Below are 24688 nucleotides of genomic sequence, written 5' to 3' on the forward strand. Positions count from 1 at the left end.
ACACCTAAAAAAGATATTGGTACGATTATTTTCTTCAAAATATCAAACTCAATTTTTCAAAAATAAAAAAACTACTTGTGCAATATTCCAAAAAATTAGGTCCCAACGTGGTTGTGTCATTCTCATAGTGTCGTAAGATATACATGCATGTATAAAGTTTTTAGGTAGGGAATTAATTCTAAAAGCTAATCTTTCAACAACTTGATGATGATATATAATTTATTTACCATAATTACTATACAAGAGAAAAAAAAAGCCTTGTCGTAACAGATAAAATTGTTATATAATTAAAATGTCATGATTTTAATTTGTGAAAGCAATTTCTTCCAAAAATACATCACATAATTATCTATATAGACTTTTGTGGCTAGACTTTTTCCCAAACCCTGCACATATCGGTACCTTAGTGCACCGGCCTATTTTATATTGTTTACTAGACAAGGAAATTTCCACTAGAATTGTGGAACATACCAAAAGTTGTAAGATTGCCTTATGATTGGCAAAAGCTCAAAGGCAAAAACGATCCTTTGGAAAATCACATATTCACTATATTCCTTTCTATATGTCAAATCTTATCGAAGCCACATATGCATTATCAACTATATATAAAGCACTCGTCCAATATTCGAAGTGATGCAACTTGTGTATCGAATTTTAAGTCTTGCATCTTTTTTTTATCCTCACTAATAAGATAAGCTTTTTGATTGGTTCTCTCATTTACCATAAGATTTTTAGGAATAATATTATAAATATAACCAATTGATTTGTTTCTTCTTTGCTGTATAGTCTGCAATTTGATAAATATATATTCTCCTTCCAAATTTACTCACTTTTCCAATCATTATTTTTCCACTTTTGCTAGGATACCTTCTTACTTGTTCTGGTGATTATTTTAACAAGTGTATCATCCAGGACAACGTTTTTAAAAAGCAAAAAGTTCAAAAAAAGTGACAAGGTCCAAGGAGCTTGAAGTGAACCATGCAAATTATGAAAACCTCAATTAATATATTCGAAACCACTATGAATTTAGTAATATGATATTTAAAATAATGTAACTTAAACAATTGAATAGAGGCGTATGCAGGAGGGGTTACCGGGTTCACGCGAATCCATGCTCCCCTTCCAAAATTATATACAATAGTGTTATATTTTTTATTTTAATTTTAAATATAAATGTGTGAACCCACACTAAAGTATCATATAATGCGATGATGATTGAGTGCATCTTTCAGTGAGGTTAGAAATTGGACTTTTATATCTACTTGTTTTATTTTTCTTTCTAAAATTTGGTAGCAGATCTCTAAGTGGTTATTGATAGCACTTTTCGCGTTTTAATTTATTAAGCATTTTAATTTTGGAACAATAATTTAAAATTTTAACTGTTTTCAATGATAAAGAACCCAAATATCAAACCGATTAGATCCATCTTTTCATAATAGTGCACCCATTATCCCGAAATCCTGGATACACCTCTGCAATTGATCCTATAATTGAAATGGTGTTAAAAGAATACACTTGTCATTTATCGATTATAACAATTTTCAAAACTCAAGTCTACATTGCCTTAAAGATTTTTGAATATTTTTAATTTGGCTAATCTTTAAAGTTAAACTGACTCAGAAGTAGCCGTCAGAAGTTAGTAATTAGAAGCTACCAAAAGTTTTTATTTTTTTAATTATGAGTTACATTGCTTAAAAAGTTTAATTGGAAGATTAATTAGTGTAGTATGTTTTTAGACATGAGTGGGCCATTATATTATTCAATTCTACAAGTTGTGGGAATTATAGAGGACCATCCTAGAGGGCTAGAGCCCTTGTTAGGAGACCAATGATTCCCACATATGTTGTGTTTTCCGTACGCGATAGAGTCGGTTGGAATCCAAAAATTCTTCAAATTTTGCCTATGGCGGAATAATAATTTTAATTAAAAGGGTGTAAAATCTGAATAAGTTGACGTGAACTAGTCAAAGAAAATTTCAGATAAAATCACGTATAAATAATATTTTAACCATATATAAATAATATAATTTTCTGTCGAAGGAAGTTTGGATGAAATTCCTGACCACACGGTGGCTCCTCCCATACCCTCTCCCCCAACCCCCCAAATATTGACTCGTTTTATTCAAATCCTTCTTAAATTGTGACTTGATGCACTAAACATTGAGAGGGTAATGATTTTAGAAAAGTCAAATACAAAAGGATAATTACAACCAAATTTAGTTTGACTAAAGATTAATTTAAATAAAACACGCCAAATTTAAGAATTTCTTTTTTAGTTATCGTACCTTTGTTTTGTTTTTTCATTTTTCTACTAATACTTTAGAATCATGGAAAGTTTATAAAAATGGCGAATATTCAGCTGCGTCAATGAAGGGGTCCCTTCCCAAACCATTTGCAATTTGTCCCAAAAGTTTGATTTTGGTAAAAAGCTATCCAGGGCTTATATGCACGTTATAAGATAAATGCATTTTAGACTCTTAATATAATTTAATATAATATATCAGATATTTTATTTTATTTTTCAGAATATAGAATAATTCTACTTGTTATCATGTGACACGTTATTGTATTTTTTTTTACAATTGAACTCTTTCTTTGTAAAGTGAATATATGGACACAAATTGGAAGGATTCATCTGCCGGCATATATGGGAATGGACCAATAGCTATATGGGCTAGCTATTACTATAGTCAATATGATCCACTTGTACTTCAAATTGTATGGTGTTGCATCATCAAACGTTCTATTTCTACCCTCCCTTCAACATCAATATTCTACACTGATATTTCCGTATTATAATATAACACAAATTATGCTATTTAATTTCTACACAAATTATGCTGGTTAGGGTAAAAGTGCTCAAAATTTAATCAAGCGAATTAGGTACTACACAATTTATGCCAGATAGCTTTATTCCTATAAAATTATGTCAAACGAGGTAAAAGTTCTCTAAACTTATATCAAACGAAATTAGGTCATTGATAAAGATACTTTGATCTACAATTCTTTTTTAAATGAGCACCAGACAAAAAAATAAAATATATTAAAGACCATCCTGAAATAGGGGTAATCCATGCAAGAGTTTCATTTAAAAATTGGACTTATTTGGGCCAAACATGCAGTGATTTAATAAAAAAATAATTTTTAAAGTGGGTGATTTTGAACTTTTGACTTTCGATCTTGAAAATTATCCCATAAAATAAGGGGTCAAAAATTCAAAATCATCCACTATTAATATCATTGCATATAATTTCCTGCTAAATATGTTAAACAATTTGCCGCAGGAAAGACAATGTCAAAATATTTTTTAAAAAGAACTTTTGTTATTTAATGTCATACTATATAGTCTTGATAAAGAAGTTAAAAAAATTATGGCTCTATGGGCTATGGCTAGCTTATTCTATAAGGGCACAGGAATGAGACACCTATTATGTTTAAGTTTTCCCCATGACATTATTTTAATTAACAAATCAATGTTAACATTATATTTTGCCTGCATTATCTCACACTTGGTTTTCATGTTGAGATTACGCTCAATAATTTATTATAACAATAATTTCTATCTTAGCCAAATATTTACTATTTACGTTTTTTAGTAGACAAACATTTTTTTAAAGAGTTCTTTTTTTCCGAATATAGACAGGGTTGGATACGAGATTTCCTCAAGGAGGGAATGGTACAAATATAAAGAGGATTATCACATTAATTTTCTTAGTGAAAATTCTGACCGTTTTGCCTAAATCAAATTAATTAGAGCAATTTTCACATATAACAAACACAAAATTCATATTTATATGCTATAACAAAGTTTGCATAATTGCACTCCATAGCAAACATGCTATGACTAGGTTATTTCGCTATACATATATACAAAAGAAGCAATTGTATAATTCACTGGCTCCTCTTCAAATTTGTATAATTTCGCTGGTAGGTCATTTGTATAAATTGTTGTCAGCCTCTCGTTTGTATAAATCGTTGAGAGTCTCTCAATTTAATTTTATGTGTTTGTATATCTGTATAAAATTTGAATTTGTATACAATTGAATCGAAATAAAACGTTTGTATATCAAATATCGTTCTCTCTCTCGCTTTATACAAACATAAATTATACATTGTATTTTGTATTATAATCTGTGTTTGTATAAAGCGAGAAAGAGAAAAAGACAAAAGAGAACTGGGCAGGGGAATATTTGTATTGTATAATTATAAGTGTATAGGACGAAGATATATGTATTTGCATGTGTATATACAATTTTCTCTCGCTTTATACAAACAGAAACACAATCTATATATTTCTGTTTGTATAAAGCGAGAGAGGCGAGCGACAGAGAGAGGGAGAGTGGCGAGTGAGAGTTTGAGGGAGAGAGACGATTGACAAACAGTTTGCTACAGGGCACAATTAAATCAAAGTGTAATTATACCATTTAATTTGAATTAATAATTTGCCATTATGTACAATTTTCCCAACTAATTAATTGGCTACAAAAGTAAGCTTCCATAGCCCAATATACATCTTGTTAGTGAAAAACTTACAAGATAACAAAAAATACAAGATACAATTGAAATTAAAATGAAGAAACAGAAATCTCTTCAGGCTGAGGCGCGGATATCTCGCTCTCTTTAAGGAGATTCAAGCCCACTGCAGCAAATGTTTTCACCGATCCAGCAGTAGTCCTTCTTGACTTGTCCCCTCCAGGATACAACAGCCTATTCACAATATATAACTCAACAACCCTGGACAAGAGTTGAGTTCAAAGCTCCACAAAAAGAACACCTTCCTTCAACTAATAAGAACTCTTTTTTGACTAACTCTTTCACTCTATATTTTTCTTGTGTATAGTGTATAACAAACCAAATGAAGACCACCACTATTTATACTAGAAGAAGTCTTCCTAGCAATGAATAGGAAGATAATGGTGTAGTAAATAGTGAAGATAATGGTCTTAGGAGTTACATATGTTACAAGGATAATGGAAGAGTAAAGAATGAAAATAAAGAGAGTGTAACAAATGCATCCAACGGCAAATGAACATGCTGCCCAATTCCAACGTTCACTAGAACGTTTCTGCCAGCATTTTATGACCACTAAGTCAATGGTCAATCCATGAGTAATTAGGCAATATTAAGGCACCAAAATAATGAGCAAATTTAATATAAAAAATAATATTAAAATGCTCAATAACCAACACATCTCTGTGAGTTTGTTACTTGAGATTTTATAACGCAGTCTAATCGAAATCGGACAAGTGTCAAGTTTTCTGCTGGTAGTAAATCTTATGCAAATTTACAAAGAAATTAACTGAGTAAATAATATTCCTCTGTCCCTAATTATTTGTCCACTTTTTCGTTTATAGTTGTCCTTAATTACTTGTCAATTTTGATAAATCAAGAAAGGACAATTTTTTTTACCTATTATATCCTCAATTAAATGATTAATTATTTTTTAAAATATAGAATTTTTCATCCACTTCATAATTAATAGGGGTAAAATGGTAAACTCATTATGTCATTAATTGTTTTCTTAATAGGTGTGTTAATTCAAAAGTGGACAAGTAATTAGGGACAGAGGAAGTAGAAATGTACCCAGAGTTCTATAACGAATGAAGCACATTCTACTAAACAATCATTATTATTTTTTTATTGAAATATACTACTAAAAATATTTAATGGCTATTACAAATATTTTGATAGAGTCACTAAGAAAAAAAAAACAGTAGGAAACTTCTCAGTATTCAAAGAAAATCTATTTTCTACCATGTGTTCTAGCTAGTTCGATGGAATATGGTGGGGATTAAAAACCCTTGTTTCTAGCCAGGAGAGCATTATTCCTTTTGTTTTCTACTTACATGTTTATAATTAGGGATTATGAATTAATTGTTGTACTTGTTGAAGTAGCTAGAAAACAATAGAAAGATGATTCATAGGGTACAAGAAAATCGATTTGTGTAAAGTAATAGGTCACACGTGTTCACCATTTCTGGTAATAAAAACATAATACCATCATTGTACGGACAAAAAACAAGTGGTGAACAAGCTTTAAGAAACTTGGACTATTGTAGTTTCTACACAAAAATAATAATAATATTGCACACAAAGTGATCATAATTCTGCCAAGATGTTTGCACAGTACACATATAAAGCCTAGCTAGACGTAACTTCTAGCTAGTTAACGAATATCATTGTGCACCCCCGTGAAAAACTTTTGTAAGCCAAATCAATATGTGGCCCATATCATCATTTGTAACAAAATTGAGGAGACAGGATTTAAAGTTTTTAGATACAAGGTTCTAGTCATTTCAAGTTATCGACTTGTATAAATTACATATTTTATGAATATTGAATGAAGTTCTTAAAGTAAATATAAAAGTTAGTGAATTTGAACAAAATTTTATTTCAAAAACTAAGTGCGGCAAAATAACATACATAATTTAAAAGTATGATCAACCGTGCATCAAGACTTATAATCTTATATATGTCATGACATTTCTATGATAAAAGAGGAAGGGTTTGCAATTGCAAATTTAGTAAAGTATATTTTTTCTATAAGCTAAACTGACATGCGTATTGCTACTATAATAATAATATAAAATGTTTAGGCAACCCCAATATAATGTGGTTTAATTTAGTCATATGCCATAGGTGGAAGAAATTTGTTAGGGAAAATACATAAAAACCCCTCTGAACTTGGCCCGAAAACTTACTTTAGTACTTAAATTACACGGGTGTTTATATACCCCTTAACATATTTGATGTGAATTGTTTTCAACCCTCCGAACACCAGCCCAGTTGAAGGCTTGGCATTGTTACACACACGTTTTCATTGATCGACGTCACTAAGGGTTTAAATATCTTACCCGTTTTATATAACTCATCCGTTCCCAAAATACAACTCGACCCATTTCTAAACAAATATCCCTAAATCTCTACTCCCGATTCTCATTCTCTCAAATATACAAGACTTAATCTGAAGATTTTTCTTTCGTTAGCGTGAAGGATTTGCTGAGTTTAGGATTTTCGTGAAGAAACAAAGGATTTGCGTGAAGAAACAATGTTACCAAATAATAAGAAAAAGGGAGGAAAGAAAAATCAAAATAATAGAGGAAGAAGAATAGGTTTGAATCTTACATTTTGAAGAACAACTTTTAGGTTTGAAGAGCTAATATTTGAGAAAAATCAAGAAAACAACAATGAATTAGGTCACCATTTTTGGATGATTGGGTTGGTGAGGGAGAAGAGGAAATTAGGGTTCTTTAAAAGTGAAGATGGATCTTCAAGTACGTAATGCGTCGGATATTACCGTTGGAGGGTCAAATTTTATTTTTAAAAAATGTTAAAAGATGAATTACGCGCCGTTCCAAGTTGTATCAACACGCGCACGAGGCTGGTGTTCGGAGGGTTGAAAATAATTCACATCAAATATCTTAAGGGGGTATATAAACACCCATGTAGTTTAATTGCTAAAGTAAGTTTTCGTGTCAAGTTCAGGATTTTTTTTAGTGTATATGATTCAAATTATATGGATAAGTTTACTACCCCTTTAGTATTATAATTAATAATCTAATTCGTCCGTTTCATATAATTGCATATCATGTTTTTACTGAGACAAGAAGTTTTAGAAAAAAAAAAAAAACGGGTATGTGTCGTAAATAGAATTAAAATTTTATCGTCTCAATTATGTTTAAGTCATTTTTTTTTTTATATATATAGCCATAAAAGCATGTAATTAAAATAAAATAATTAATTTAAAAGTTAATTTTTAGTCGAAATGCATTAATCAGCTTCAACAAAATATCTTTTGCTCTATGGGAGTACTATTGGAGAAGTACTGTCATGTAAGCTGTGGCGGATGGAGCATGAAAATAACATGTACAACCGAACAAACTTTTTTATATCAATATATGTTAAAAAAACGTACAATAAATGTGTCTATTTGTTAGTTTTTATAAGTTTAAGTGTCTATTTGTGTACATATAAAGTTATATTATATAAATATCAGACGAGATCAAGTTAAATAACACATTTATGTATTCGTAATGTGTCAAAAAGAAAAATATATAGTATATTTTTTCTTACTTGATTATATTCTCAAAACGCTTAACGCATGACCTTTACTTGCTCTGATACCTTATTGAAGTGTGAGACTATTTCATAAAAAAATTTAAACGGTTAATAGAAACACACTTTTATTTTCTTAATTGTATTCTCAACAATAATTTCAAAAGTACTTCCTACCACTCATTTCATGTGAAGATGTAGAAGTTGTTCAAATATGTAAAATTTTATTTTCAAAATATTTAAAGAAACTATATATGAGTTCTGGTCAAAATTAAATATTTTGACCATCCTTAAAAGGACGTATTTTGGGTCAATCAATAGTAAGAATTTAAATGCTAAATGTGTCAAATTAAAATTCTGATTAGTCATTCATGATAAGTACGAATTTGATCGAACCCATCAATTTTTATTTAAATAATATATTTGTATCAAAAAATTTATTATATATGTACAAATATTAAGTTTCGAACCCAAAAATATCAATACTTGTTCAAAATAATTGTTATAAAATTCATAACCCATAAAATTAAAATTCTAACTTTACCTTTTATTAAACTTTTATCAAATACTCATTAACTTATATATATTGGTTGATCGAGCATTGTTAGTCTTTGTGGTTGCTAGGAAGACAAATCATAAAATTCTTGAAATATCATTTTGGACCCCACACCCCTCTCATTTTGTATCCTATATAAGTAGCACCCCTTCGATACAAATAATGTACTCAATCATCAACTCCATCGATAATATTCACTACTAAAGAGTTCATCAAAAACAATACTACTATAATGTCTTCTTCTCAAGTTGGACAAGGATCATCAGTTACATGGACTTTACAACAAAACAAGGCATTTGAGAGGGCATTAGCAGTGTATGACAAAGACACCCCTGACCGTTGGTCTAACGTTGCTAGAGCTATTGGAGGCAATAAAACTGCTGAAGATGTGAAGCAACATTATGAAGTACTTCTTCATGATATCAAGTTTATTGAGAGTGGTGGTGTGCCTTTCCCTAACTACACCACTCGTAACGGAGGCCGAGGCCGCACTAATAACAAATAATTCGCATTAAGGTATGATTTATTGTCTTGTTCTAACATGATATCAGAATAGACAAATTTTGATCCAAATGTCTCCATTATATTAATTACGTGTTTGGTTTATAAAAATGAATTATCCTTACATGTTCAGGATATACTTAACTAAATAAAAATGTCTAAGTAAGATGTTGAAGCTTTTGTTTTTGTCTTGTTCTTACTCTTTCTCAATTTTCCCATTGCCCGTCCACTCAATTCAGGTACTTAAATCTCATTATTTTAAAAGATTTAAATCAATCATGTTTTTAAGATGGGATGGTCACATGTTTTAAAAGTCTTAAATTCCAAAACTAATGTGTTAAAAAATAGTGTTAAGAGATTAATTCTATAATTTGATTTTTCTTTTATGTTGCTCCACATCTTATCGCAACTTTTTTTTCCACAACTTAGAGCTTATTTTAGTCTTGTTTAAAGCAAGTAGCCAAGGTAAGTATCATCCAAAATAAAATACTAATGCCTATTTTCTTCCTAGTACTATTTGTGTTTCTCATTGAATATGCAAATCATCTCCATATAATAGTATCTTTTTGAAATGGCAATTCTTAATGTTTCTCATTGAATATATATTTGATGCAGGATGCAAATCTTTGGTTCCAACAAAGCAATGAGGGAAAGAAAACTGCAGCCTTAATTATTAATTATATATGACACAACATTTTTACTCCAAGAAATTAGTAACCCTACTACTAGCTATTAAAATAATAATAATAATAACCAGAATATCACATTTTCTTCTTGACAATTCAAGTGAAGTGTATATCAATTTCTTTGTACGTCCAAGTTAATTGTATTAATTTGCATTATTGCTATCAATTTCATGGATGTACTATATGAAGGAAGCATTTGAATTCCTTCTACTTTGTAATAGCATTCATGTTTGATCTCTTTCTATAAAATACGTTTTTATTTTTATTTTGTGTACGTGCAATTTAATAGACACACATGTCTTACATGACATCCTACATGGCATTGTTTGTCCTACGTGTATTGTGCCACGTAGGACTCTTGTATCTACTTGTTCAACTTTATATAAGTTTAAGTGTCTATTTGTGTACACCCAAAGTTGAAGGGGATAAATGTAAAATTAAGCCAAGTTAAAAGACACAGTTATGTATTATGCCAAAAAAAATTGACGTTCATTATTCATAGGGTTTTAAGAATGGACCCCAAATTAATTCTTAGCTTATTTGAATGCTCTTAAATACACGATGTGTGGAACATTTACACCTTACCATATTGTAATAATCACTTTGCAATATAAGTTTTATCCACTGACAACATAAAATATTTTACGAACTCAGTGTAACTTTGAATGGCTCTGATAAATTACTACCTATATCTTTAATTTTCAGAATTATCAACTTATACAAAATGTATAAAATTTACTTTGAGTTGGCTTTTAGGAAACTTAATCAGTAAATAAATTTATCTGACCATTGTAGCTGAAACACGATTTGAAATGGACTAGAAAGCGTAAGTACAAGAGAACAATAATTTCAGCACACAAAAATAATGGAGTAGTTATTTCTTAAAAATAAATAAAAAATAACAGACAATATTATATCACGATGACAATAATACCCTTTGAGACCATCAGTCAGGACTCAGGAGACTCGTTTCAGGACGCACGTTGTAAAAATAGGAAATATCTAATTTCTTTTAATGACTTCGGTGGGTGGGAAACCCGCATCCGTCTTTGGGTGTGCAAGGAAAATAAATCTGCAGTTTTTACCCTTTGAGTGTGCACAAAACAAAACCCCTGCTTCTATGCAATAGCTCACAAACCACATAGGAGAGGTAACTTGCACTAGGCAAGCCCGGTGCAACGAGGTCAACCCAAAAAGTGAACCCCTTGCTTTCGTTGGCAGGAATTTCGAACTTGAGACCTTCAATATGGAAGTTCCCAAGCCCAAACCACTGGACCACCTCAAAGGGTAAAAATGGGGATAATTGCCTTTCCTTTAAATGTTTTTGATAAGTTAAAAAGGAGGATAAATCGTAATGTGTTCACAATTATAGGTTGAATAAATTAGAAGTTCCAGCAAACTAAAATTGAGGCGTAATGTTTACATATATACAACAATCATCAATGGAGTGTGTATATATTTCTTTAAGGGTGTAGCAGAAACATAGCTATTCAAACTTAGTTACATGAGATTCATTAAACAACTTAATGGAGCAGAAACCTAGTTTAAGCACTTTCGTCATTTTTTCATAATCCTGATCCCACAAACAATTCACTGGTGCATAGTAACACCAGCGAATCTATCCACTTTATGGGGTGTAATGCAGCAGAAACACAGATTATGAAACTTTTCTCCGTTGCAATAGAATTGCGAGCTTAAAAGTTTCGATAATGTTCCTTAAACACTTGACACTTGGTCGATCTTTCATAGTCCTGATACCACCAACAAGTTGAGTGGTGCAAAGAGCAGAAGAAACCAGTGAATCTATTCACTTCAATGAAATCAACGAATCCAAGTTCTACACAACAATTGAGATACTAATACAGACAGTGGAAATAAGAGAGTGGAAGTTACAAATCAAGAGCATTCCATAGATCAATAGAACATAGACAGCATAGTGAAAAGTCAGATGTCATTCTTTTCTACTCTATTGATACTAGCCATCAAGTCAAGATGTGCCAAAAATCCTACTTAGCCAATGTTGTTTGCAGGGGCAGAGAACTTTCAACCTCTTTAGCCTCAGCATTCCTTTCCGCAACAATTTTTGACATGCCAAACATCTGATATGTGCATTGGACAAGGTTAACAGCCAGTTATATTTGAAGTAATAGATGTGATGCTTTTTTAGGTTCACTGTAAGCAGATTGTTTAGTTTAGGTGAAAGTAATAGCAAATACCTTTTGGATGGTCTTCTTGAAGCAAGTTTTGTGTTCATCCATAGAAGCATGAATGAATTCATCCATGTGATCCTTGATGTCTTCTAGAAAAGTTGCTTGTTCGCTCTTCTTCTTCCGACACGAAGTCATGGCTGGATTTGGAGTAACAGGGGATGGTGTCTTCTCATTTTGGACATTTTCTGCTGCCATGTTATCCTTGATGCGAGGCTCTTATCTAGGCTATAAGGTTATCAACATCACATATAACTATTTTATTTCTTCGTATGCACCAACGAAGACAACCATACACCAAGAAGAAAAATCAAGTCAACAAATATAACAACAACAATTATGTCTTAATCCCTACTTGGGTTTTAGCCACATTAATCCTCATGTACATTTTGATCCATTTGGATCCCCTCTTCAGTTATCTTCAATAACAACAGCTTGCATTTAACTCTGTATTAATAGCAAACCACCTCAGAACTTAGACTCCTTTATTATGATTTTCATTCCAATGACTTAGGCGCGATTCACACAAATAACGTACATAGTAATCAAAAGGAATAATTACCATGAAGAGATACCCAGATTTTCAGGTATAGAAACAGGATAGATATCTACGAAAGTAAGACAAAATATTTGTAATCCATCAATGATACAATGCCACTAAAGCAAAATATAGTCTTTACAAAGCAAAAGAATTAGATCTGCTCAAAGCAAGAACCCGGAACACCTCAAATTAAACTGGAAAGAAAGAGTTAAAGTATAATTTTCACGACTGTCAAATTGGCCAAATAATCAATCAAAAGCATCCCTGGGACTAAAGGAAGGGTACATGAAGCATAACCCTTACAACATATAAGTACTACTCCCTCTTTCCCAGTTTATGTGACACAATTCAGATTTCGAGAGTCAAAACGGTTTAAGTTTGGCAATGAATTTGGACATGGAATTTATTTAAATATTCAAAAACTAGGTAAGAAATATTACAAGTGTATCAAGCAACTAAATTAGTGTGGTAATTACTCCAGGTACAGGTAAAAGCACAAGTGTGAGTTATCACATCCCATTGGAGAAGCAAATTTCACAGTAAGAGGCAGAGCTAAGGAAACAAAATTGCAGATAAACTGTTTGATTTAATGCTGCTAAGAAAATACTACTAAATAAGTAAACCGATTTATGGGAGATAAATTTCAAGGAATTAACATCTCAAAAAAGAAAAGAAGAAAAATTAAAATCGATGGAGATGAGTTTTGCTGCTTACCTTCCGAAATAGATAGCACATGGTTTGAGAATGAGCAGGGACCTCCTTCTATCGAGAAGGGACTATAGAATGTAATAACTTGAGCAACAAGATTTTGTTTCTATTATTTGGGCTAAAAGCGGGCGCCACCATGGGCCGGGTCATAACCTAGCCCGGCCCATTTATCATAAAACATGCTGAAGGATTCTGTTGATCATAAAATTCATCAACTTGTCTTGTCATAATTTTCAATAATACACTAGAAAGTAATCCAAATTGTACTAAATCAAATTGTAAATGACTGATATTTTCTAATACTAAATTCACTTTATCTTCCTCAAGTAGAAGTATTAGTGCTTTACTTTCTTAAGTGAGTTTAGCTACGTTGTTCAAAGGGGATGAGTATTATTTTTTTCATTAATAGTCCACATTTAATTTCTTATCCATATAATATAACCCTGAAAATGTATTGAGATCCAAGGAAAAAGAATCTTCGAGCTAGACCGAGTTACATACAATTTAAATTTTAAATTTTAGAAAAGTTGGACAAAACTAATTTATACTATTGTACAACAATAAAATCTTAAACAATCTCATCAAATTGGAAAAATTGCAGTATGCACTGTAACCACTGTGTAATAGTCAGTCCCATGGCCCAATATATGTATGTGATTGTGACCCAACACTTCAACAGTCATAATAATTGAGATTATTGGATGAAGTACCATGTTGAAGAAGTTGAGGTTAAAAATCATATTGTTCTCTTCGTATCAAATTATCTGTCATATTTTTTTCTTACACGTTTCGTAACAAAATATTAAGTAATTAAAAGAAGTTTCATTCTTTCGTGAAGAAGAAAAGTAAGAAAAAGAATAAATATTTAATGATGAGGTGGCCTGTTACGTGACGTCCAACTTACCCAAATGTCTTGCCATATGGACAATCGTTAAAAAGAGCTATATTTTTACATATTTTACTAATTTGACCATATATTATAACTAGAGACGAACTCATAATAAATAATATAGACGAAAGTTGAGAGACATTTTTATCCTTTTCACATTAAAAAGGACAAGGGTATGAGCCAAAAGATTAAAGCGGCCATCTCTAATGTATCATCTTCTTCTAGTGTAGTGTAGCTTAGAGAAAGGGAGAAAAGTGTTAGGTTTGTGAAAAATGGGAAATGTATTTGCAGTAATAAAGCCAATATTGCGGTGTCTAATGAAAGTTATTGGAATGAGATCCAAGTTAGTGGAAATAGAAGCTGGAACTACCTTACATTTTTGGGTTCCAACCATCAATTCAACTAAGCCTTCAGTTGTATTTCTCCATGGATTTGTTGCTAATGGAATTATGACATGGCTTTTTCAAATACTCTCCTTAAGTTCAGATTTCGCTATCTACGTCCCTGATTTACTTTTCTTCGGAGATTCCTTCACCGATTGTCCCCAACGGTCAACAAGTTTTCACGCACATTGTTTAGCAAAAGGTATTGCTCAACTCATATTTCATTTGATATCATGTTGAAGTGTGTGATCATCTTATCTAAAAATTTAAGTTATTAAAGAAAAGATAATTTTATTATTTAATTATAATATCTCACGTGCGGGTCTGATTCTTTTTCTTTTAGGCATGATCAAGTTGGGAGTTGAAAAGTTTTCTCTAGTGGGGTTCAGTTATGGAGGAATGGTTGGGTTCAAGTTGGCCCAATTGTATCCTCATATGGTTGAATCTATGGTTATGTCAAGCACGGTTATAGAGATGACTGAAACCATTAGCAATGCTTCTTTGAACAATATTGGGTTCACTAACTGGCCTGATTTTCTTTTGCCCAAAACCATAGCTGATCTCAAAGTGCTTTTATCTATTGGAAGCCATAAGTTTCCTTGGTTCCCTCAATTTTTGTTCAGGGATTTTCTTGAGGTACGTGCGTCTTTAACTACCCCTCAATCTACTTTTCCTCTTTATTTAACTATACTAAAAATAGTTGTTTGACATAATTTATTTTATTTTTGCTACTCAATATATATATATATATATATATATATATATATATATATATATTTCCTAAAACATTAAATTTGATGTATATTCAAAGGGTAATGTAGTAATATTATTCCTTTTCTTTATTATTTTTTGGATAGAAAGAGTAATACTCCATTTCACATTCTATCTTCTTCCATCAACACTTTTACTTGTTCACTCTTTGAAAAAATAAATCTTTATTTTTTAAATCATATTTTATTCTTAACATTAATTAATTAATTTTCAATACTTAATACTAAACATAATTATTGCTTCTTATAAAGAAGGTGCAAAGTCCAATGTTGACAAATAAAAGTAAAAGAAAAAAGTACTCCCTCCGTCTCTATTTACTTGTCCATATTTCCTTTTTTAGTTGTCCCTATTTAGTTGTCCATTTTGACAAATCAAAAAAGGACAACAAATTTTTTCCTATTATACCCTTATTTACACTTTTTGAAAATTGTAAAAGTGTATGTTGTTTCCCTTCAATTTATTTCACTTTAATTCAAATAAGTAGTTGTAATTTTGAAGTGAAAAGTTGTCATAAGGGTAAAATTGTAACTTCACTGTGCTAATCATTATTGCCTTAATCTGTGTGCCATTTCTAAAGTGGACAACTTAAAAGGGACGGAGGGAGTATGTTTCTTCTTCATGTTTTATTCTTTAACATTAATTACGAATTCCCAAATTATTTCTCATGACATAAAACAACAATTACTATTATATACTCCCTCCGTCTCATATTATTAGTTGATCATTATACTAAAAATAGTTATCCCATATTAATTGTTCACCATACTAAATTAAGAAAGCATTAACTATATTTTTCTATATTACCCTTGCAATTAATTCTTTTTGAAAGTTTTCACATTTATTTGTATAATTACCAATAAATTTTTTAAGGAGTGAATTAGTAAAATTATCTTCTTATTTATGTATAGTAAGAAACCTACATCAATTATTATTTCTTAAAAAGCGTACAAAATCTAAAGTAGTTAATTAATAGTGAATGGAGGGAGTACTGCTATGAGTCTTTTTGGATTGAATTTCTGCTTATAAGTTATAGGCTAAAAGTAATAAGTTTTAATGACTTTTGACTTATTTTTGTGCTCATAAGCTCTTTTTTCTTTTATTTTACTCAAACACTATCAAATTACTTAAAAGCTACCCCGACTTAAAAATACCTAAAATAAATCAATCCAAACAGGCTCTAAACCTCAAAATTATTATACTCCTATAAAAAATAGGTAACTTGACTATGTAAATCGAAGTATTCTTATTTTGTTATAATATATCGCTAGAAAAAAGTTAACATAAAAAGCTAATGTCAAAGTTGTTTATCATACCAATTTTTAATGGTAAAATGTTGTAAAAGCAGGTTATGTTTGGCAACAGAATGGAGAAAGTGGAACTTCTTGAAGCTTTAGTAGTCGGTGATAAAGACACTACTCCTCCAAAATACTCCCAGGTATGTCAAATGTCCTCTCATATATAGCTGAAAGCAAAGTATTTTTAAATTATTTTTAATATATTAAAGAAATTTTGATCATTTTCCATATAAAAAATATAATTTTGTATAACATGTTAAATAATTCATTTTGATAAGTTTGTTTGATCTTTCATGTAGAGAATTTACCTTTTATAGGGAGATAACGATAAAATCTTTAATCATACAGTTTCAGATATTATGAAAGCGTAAGTACTCCTGAAAAGTTAGTCAATGCCTACCTTTTGTTTAATTTGAAATACAAATTTGATATTTGATTATGAAATTTTGCCGTATACTTTACTCATAGATATATCTTATCAATGAGTGCAGAAAATTGGGAGAAAATACATCGATGAAATATATAAAAAAAGCAGGACATCTTGTTCAATTAGAGCGACCCTACACATACAATCGCTGTCTCAAGAAATATCTTTCATGTTCTAGTGGCTATGGCAACGTGTGATGAATATGTGCAATAAATATAATATTTTTCAATTACTATACTTTTTAGTGGTGAAAGACAAAGTGTCACTTGTTTATTAAGAAGATAATTTTGTTCCTCCATATATTAAACTATATGTACTACTGGACTTGTACAAGAACTAGTAAAAAGGTGTGGTCATAACAATAATATTTGAATTTACCCAAATTATGTGGAAACATATCCATAACAAGTTCATTTCTGAAATTTAAATTTTTTCTAATTGACCACGAGTTTACATTTACTTTCGAATGTCACTTGCAAGTTGCAAGGAAGCAAACACCAAGGTACTCATAATTGAATTTAAACTAGCAAATGCTATAAAGCGGCGTATGAAAAAAGTGGCTTTCTGCATATTAATAAACTAGGGAATCTGGCCGTGCTTCGCGCAGTTATAAGAAAATATCTGCAAATTTATTTTAAAATTAATCATGATAGAAAAAAATAAAAAAAATCAACTATAAAAATAAGAAAATGATAAAATCACAATACAATTTTTTTTGGAAATTAGAGCTCAAGTGAATTACATTTTTATCATCAAATATTTTTTAAAGTAAAATGTTAATTTATTTTTTTAAAAAATAATTATCTATTATGATGTTAATACATGATTATATAATACAATTCGAATAAATATATTTAAGGACTTTAATTTTTTTCTTGCTTTTATTAAACTATTTGATAAACCTTCTTTATATTCACAAGTAAAAGAAAAGAAACAAAAAGTCATAAAACTAAAAATAGGAGAAAAAAGAGATACGTAGTTTTATTTCATATTTTTTATATTGAATCATTTCATTGTCCTTGTTTTTTGTCTTATTTTCCATCATCATCTAAATAAATCTTTTCCTCCTATTTTTCATTATCATCTAAATAAATCTCTATTGTTAATTTTCGTCTTTATCTTCTTTATGAAGGTGAGAATTTTAAAATAAATAAAAGGACAAAATTAGAATAATGAAGACAAAAAAAACTCATGAGCTATTAAATATTTTTTGGGTGTTTAAATTTTATTAGGAAAGCAACCTCTTTTTTTTTTGTTTTTTTGTATTACTCCATTGTGTTTGACAAAATTGAAGGAGGAAAAAAAAATATAAAAAACAAAGACAAATATCTTGAAAGATTGGATTAGTAAATATTAAGACTTATTTTTTTAATAAAGAATAATAATGAGTGGAAGTAAATTTTGAGACATTTAAGTGTAACAATAAATAAAAGATTAGTAATTGATATATTCATTTTTTCATACAATAAATAAGTAAGAATAAAAATATAAAAAAAATGTCAAAAAATTGAGAAAATAAAAAGATAAATAGAATTATTGACCAAAAAAGATGCCACATTATTTTTCTAACACCCAGCTTTATATATATACTAGGGAATTTGGCCGCGCTTCGCGCAGTTATGAAATATATATATATAAATTTATTTTAAAAAATCAATTATAGAAATAAGAAAAATGATAAAATCACAATACAAATATTTTTGTAAAATTAGAGCTTAAGTGAATTACATTTTTATTATTGAATGTTTTTCAAAAATAAGTATAAAGGGTATATATGCTCAAATTTTTGGACGACGGGGGCACCAATGTTCCAAAAGTATGACGGAGGATATCTGCATATGATAGTTTGGGGATATATTTGTCCTTTTTCTCTTTTTTTTTTTTTTTAAATAGCGGGCCGGGCCGGATGGACATGGTTGTGGGTTTAAGCCGAATAAACGGGTCAAAAAAATGCTATGTAGGGCTGGTGAGCCGGGTTGAAATTTTATGAGTTAAGAGAGATCTAGAACGTACATCACATTCACGTACACCAATGCCGCACCGCTTGCCATCCCAGGTGGATCGAGATATATTTTTGAGAACGAAATTTTTGTATAAAGCAATTTCTGAGTATTTTGTGCTTTGTTTGTTTGTTAATTTGTAGTTAATTAAGACTAAACCTTGATGACTTGGTTCCATCAAGTGAAAAAAAGAAGAAGATGAAAATTAAGAAAGTTAATCTACTTGTTGATTCATGGAAAGTGTCACCATCGTAATTTCTTAATTTGGAAACAAGTTAAAAGCAAGGGAACTCAAATTGATCAAAGTTCAATTTTCTAACAATTTAAGAAGTCGTACTTATTAATTAGGTCTTCGTAATCAAGTTTAAAAGGACTCAAATGTGAGAGCATTTCAATAATATTATAGGTGGTTGTTTCTCTAAATTATTGGCTTATTATTCTTTCTTTGGATATTTTAGAATCAAACATGCAATTAAATAAATAGGCTTTAAGATATGCGATTTGAAATCATGATTTTAATACATGTGATTTGAAATCGATCATGATTTCAAATTCCCAGATTCTCAAAAAAAATAAAAATTTGGTAATCCAAATTGTGATTTCAATTTTTTTTTTTTTTTTTTTAAAAGACCACCCCAACCCTTGAGTACAAGTTAATCACTATTCTACAAGTAGAGGAACTTACAATGTAAATAATTTGTTTAACCAATCAAAACTAGTACTTTATCTCAAAGTTTTGTTAGATGAAAATCTTTATCTCCAAATTATGTGTTGGGATTTAAGAAGCAATATTTAAAAAAAAATTAAGTTCTCATTTTGATATTTTATATTCGCATCGAAGCCTTAAGGCTCGACTAATAAAATTGCTACTAAAACACATTAAAAAAGAACTTTCTATTTGAATTTTTGCAATACTAAAAATTTGAACCCGATTTCTTCATACTTATAGTTATTCTTCCCCTTCGATCCAAAAACTTTATCTATTTATTCTGATGTAATAAATTTTATTTGAGAAAAAATGAGGCTTCTCAAATTAATCAACCGACAAAAGATAATAGAATATAATAGGAAATTGTACGGATCAAGATTTATTTTTCCAATTGGTGTCTAGTGTTTATATATATATATATATTGGGATTCGATTATATTCAAATATCCACATTGCAAAATTCATTTCTGAGGGCGGCACTTTCAACATATTTTTTTTAATTATTATTATTATTTTAAAGAACTCGAACTTTTGATAATTAAGAATAAAATGATCTCAACCGTTCCACCATAAATTATGTCGATACGGATGAAGATATACACTAGGGTTAGTTGCATTTTGGGGTTAAGGTAGAATATAAATGAGTACCAAAAGACTTGTTAAAGTGGTCCAAAAAATGCTGGAGTGCACCTAGATATCACCATCTCGACTTCTTCGTCCTCATGCAGTCCATCTACTATTTTTGGATCCATGTTTTTTATCTTTTAGTTTGTTGTTGCATCTCAAAATCCATAGACTTCTCAAAGGAAGATTATGATAGATAATGTAAGTGAAGAAACTAACATAAATTAGTGTATTTTTATTGGGAAAAAAAAGATTAATAATTCACTAAGCAGTGAATTCTTACAAGGAAGAAGCATATAGTGTTCTATCTTCTCACTTCAAATAGGGATATTACTAACCAAAGGTTAAAACCTATAGAATGTTACTGATTTGTTGAGTTAATTCCTGCAAAAGAAAATAGAAATTAGTGAAAATTGTGCCTTACGCAGTGTAATATAATATAGGAAATAAACCATCTCCGAGCCATCTTTTGCCAACGTCTTCTGTTCTATAGTTCAAAGTACACTTCTTGTGCCTTGATCACTCAACCTTAAATTGCCAAATTTAAGAGCATATATATAATTTGATATGGTTGAAATAATACAACAAATGTGGGGTGATTGAAGAGATTTAAGGTGTTATAAATATTTGTAGAATTTAGTATAGCCATTTAAAGTGCAAGTTGAAATTGATTGACAATGAACCTATTTGAATGACTTGATTATTGCATATATGGAAAATGATTGTCCAAACCTGTAAATTTGAGCATCTAAATATAGCTAGTAGGTAGACTGTATAATAAATTATAACTTAAAGCTAGTAGATGCAACTTATAGTAATTCAAAGGGTCATAGCCACTGAATTTTAACATTTTCGTCGAGTAAGAAAAAAAAAAACAACAATAAAAAGTTTTGAAATATGTTCATCCAAATCAGTAAATAAAAGTAGTGACATAAATATTTTCATACAATCTCTAGATAAATGAAGTATATCCTTACCTATATATATGCTGCAAATGGTGCTGGCTGACCAAGTAAACCAAATCAAAAGAGCAATGATTGCTTCATGGAAAAAAAATATAGTGCACAACTTACAAAAAATATGAAAAAGGCTAAAGTCAAGTGAGAATCATCTATGAATATAACATTAATAGTAATGTCAAGAACTTAGGCCTTTTTATATAAATTCTATAAAGAGAATATTTTTCCACCATTAATCCAGGAAATTTGAAAAGACCAAAAATGAATGATATTATCATATGCATGAATTAATGAATAAATTAATATCAATCCTTCCTCTTCTTTTAGTTTTAAACCGGTAGTAATTACAATGACAACATTGTGTTTTCATATGATGATAATATCATTAGTATTAATTAGTATACTACGGTCAGTTTATTATTTAATAATTTAATATTTAATTAATTATACATTTTATGAAGAGATTTTTGGATTATTATTATTGTTATTATTATTAATTTATTATTATATACATATAGATTATAGATGATAAATATGTATTAGATATTTTAATTAGGAATTAATCTAAGGAAGTGCAAAAGTCATTAACATATTAAGAAAGTGCAAAAGTCATTAACATATTAATAAAAATGATACAATTTAATATTTAAATTAAATAATTAAATGTTTTATAATATTTTAATTTATAATAGGGGTAAAATTATAATTCAACTTTTAACTTTTTTTGTTCCCACTTATAGTAATACTAGATATGGGACCCGTGCCAGCACGGGGCCCAATATATGTTACTGTTTCTGTATCAATTTATGTGGTACATATGAAATTTGAAGTTAATCAAATTTTTAGTATGTTTTTATATATTTTAAGATGCTAATTATTTTTATTTAGAGTATGTTTACGTAAATATATTATAAATCACAATAATTAACAAGTTAATATAAAAAAAACTTATAAAAAATTCATTGACTTTTTGAAATTTCATTTGTATCACATAAATTAGGACAAAGCGAGTAATATATATGAAAATTATATAAAACGTACTATAACTCACAATAATTAGCAACTTAAAATATCTATATATATCTATATTTCTCCCAATTTATGTGGTATAGATGAAATTTTGAAAGTTAACAAAAACTTTTTATATGTTTTCAAATATTTTAAGCTATTAATTATTATGATTTATAATACTTTTTACATAAAAATTTTATTTATATAAAGTATAAAAGAAAAAATTAAAAAAATGAAAACATAACTGTCAGCACGAGTCCAATCTATGTTAATTTCTATGTTTTAATTATTGTAATACCGATTGAATTTGGAGAGCCAACTAAATTTTTTTAAAGGATTTTTTATATAAATTTTAAGTTGTTAATTATTTTAATTTGTAGTATTTTTATTTATTTTAAACCAATATATGTTTATCTCTGTCTCAATTACATGACACATATGGAATTTGGAGAGTCAACTAAAATTTTAAAATATGTTAAGTTGTTAATTATTATACCTTATAGTACTATTACGTCATTTTCAAATAAAATATGTAATTTTTTTATTTCAATTTATGTGTCATTGATATAACTACATATATTAAGTAATAAAATATTAATGTCTAAATTATGTGACACCTATGAATTTTGGAGTGTAAATCAAATTAGTTATATGATTTTAAAAAAATAAAGCGGTTAATTATTACAATTTATAATACTTTTTATATATTTTTTAAATGATATATATATATATATATATATATATATATATATCTTTATGATATTGATATTAGTATTATAATAAATTAAATTTTATTATTTTTAAATTTATGATCTCAATTGTCAGCCTATGCCACATTATAAAACGTTCCAAAGTAGATATCAAATTTACAAAAATGTCAATACCAGCTAAAGTAATAAAATAACATCTAAGGGCATGAACCTATATATATATATATATATATAAAGTTGAATATAGACAATCTGATGTGACACCTTTTATGGCCGGCATTTCTATTCATCTTTTTCTCCTCTTTTTGACATTTTATCTTTGTTTTGTATTTTTTATTTGTATTTTAAAAAAAACTTTATGTCATACCCAATTAATTATTCCCTTTATAACATCCATTACACTAATATAGATTTAAGTAAATGGAAATGGAAGATGAAAAGATAAAAACTATTCATTTTTCATAACTATTTATAATTATTTAGCCTATAAAATAAAATAAAATAGTTGAGCATTTGTAACAAATAAGAACAAATTTCTTCACTTTAGCTCTTCTTCTTTTGACGATGATGATGAATATATGGTATCAACTTTTGTCGCTAAGATGTCCATCAAATTTCTAGGTTATGTGACTTTTTTAACAAAAGAGAAAGAGAGAATATCTCATGATTCTTGTGAAGAAATTGATGTAAAGAAATAGATCATGTAACAAAAGTTTCTCTTCAAAATAAAAGAGTTTTTGAAAAATGTTTATTCCTCCTACAAGGAGAGAAAATTCATTGTGGTTGAGAAATTTATAAGAAAGTTGATTAGTGTTTCAAAGGGTAAGAAAAATTATTTGGAAAAAAAATCATTCTATTTATGAAATTCGTATCAAATTAGGAGGAGAACAAGCAAAATTTTATTTTGTGATTTGAAAAGGGAGAAAATTAGATATTATTTCTTTCAACCTCATTATTCTTCTAATTTCTTTCTTCTTTTATTTTGTCTTGATTTTTTGTGTCTTTAATTAAAGTTTTTTTTCTTATTTATCTTTATTAAAGTTTATATATATTTTCTTAAAAAAAGAATTTAAAAAGATGATCATATTTAGTTCCTTTCCTCATCAATGCTATTAATCTCATAATTAGTGTTATTTATATTATTTTCTTAATAACTTTTTTTTCTTTCTTTTAATTATTTATTTGAAGAAATTAGTTATTATAACTTTATAAGAATTACACATGTATTTTTACATAATTGATTTGTTATTTTTAAATTTTTTGGATCATTCTTCATCTTAAAGTTTCTATCTATATGGAATAATAAAGCTAAAATAGAAAATGTGGGGTGACACCTTCTTAGTAATAGATACTTATTTATTCTTATCAATATTTCTGACATTTTTTGTTATTTTTTCCTTAAAATAATTGTTGCCTCGATTTTTAGTTTTAGTTTTATTTTTTTAGCATTTTCTAATTTTAAAATACTGAAAAATTTATATTGAAAATTTATAAAATATAAAAAATGATTTATTTAACTCCTATCATCATCAATATTATTATTAATTTCTTTTACTTCTTTCCTTAATTTTCATTTCATCATTAATGTAATTTATATCATTTTCGTAGAAATATATATATATATATATATATATATATATATATATATATTTGTGAC

The 24688-nt window shown here is 28.8% G+C and overlaps 2 protein-coding genes and 1 pseudogene across 2 annotated transcripts; 2 read left to right on the plus strand and 1 right to left on the minus strand.

Annotated features, from left to right (window-relative positions):
* The first annotated feature begins 8841 nt into the window (after positions 1-8841).
* Positions 8842-9115, plus strand: LOC125816708 (transcription factor RADIALIS). Its single transcript, XM_049496330.1, has one exon. The coding sequence runs from the start codon at positions 8843-8845 to the stop codon at positions 9113-9115; it is 273 nt and encodes a 90-aa protein (XP_049352287.1). The 5' UTR covers position 8842.
* Positions 9116-11757: 2642 nt separating this feature from the next.
* LOC125816707 (uncharacterized) lies at positions 11758-12253 on the minus strand. Its single transcript, XM_049496329.1, has 2 exons — positions 12014-12253; positions 11758-11896 (listed from the first exon to the last, which is right to left on the minus strand). The coding sequence occupies exons 1-2, from the start codon at positions 12200-12202 to the stop codon at positions 11804-11806; spliced, it is 282 nt and encodes a 93-aa protein (XP_049352286.1). The 5' UTR covers positions 12203-12253; the 3' UTR covers positions 11758-11803.
* Positions 12254-14414: 2161 nt separating this feature from the next.
* On the plus strand, positions 14415-17215 carry LOC125815095 (uncharacterized; annotated as a pseudogene).
* Positions 17216-24688: the final 7473 nt, after the last annotated feature.

Source organism: Solanum verrucosum, unplaced genomic scaffold (genome assembly GCF_900185275.1).
Source record: "Solanum verrucosum unplaced genomic scaffold, falcon-dt-bn FXZP01000261.1, whole genome shotgun sequence".
Taxonomy (NCBI): Eukaryota; Viridiplantae; Streptophyta; class Magnoliopsida; order Solanales; family Solanaceae; genus Solanum; species Solanum verrucosum.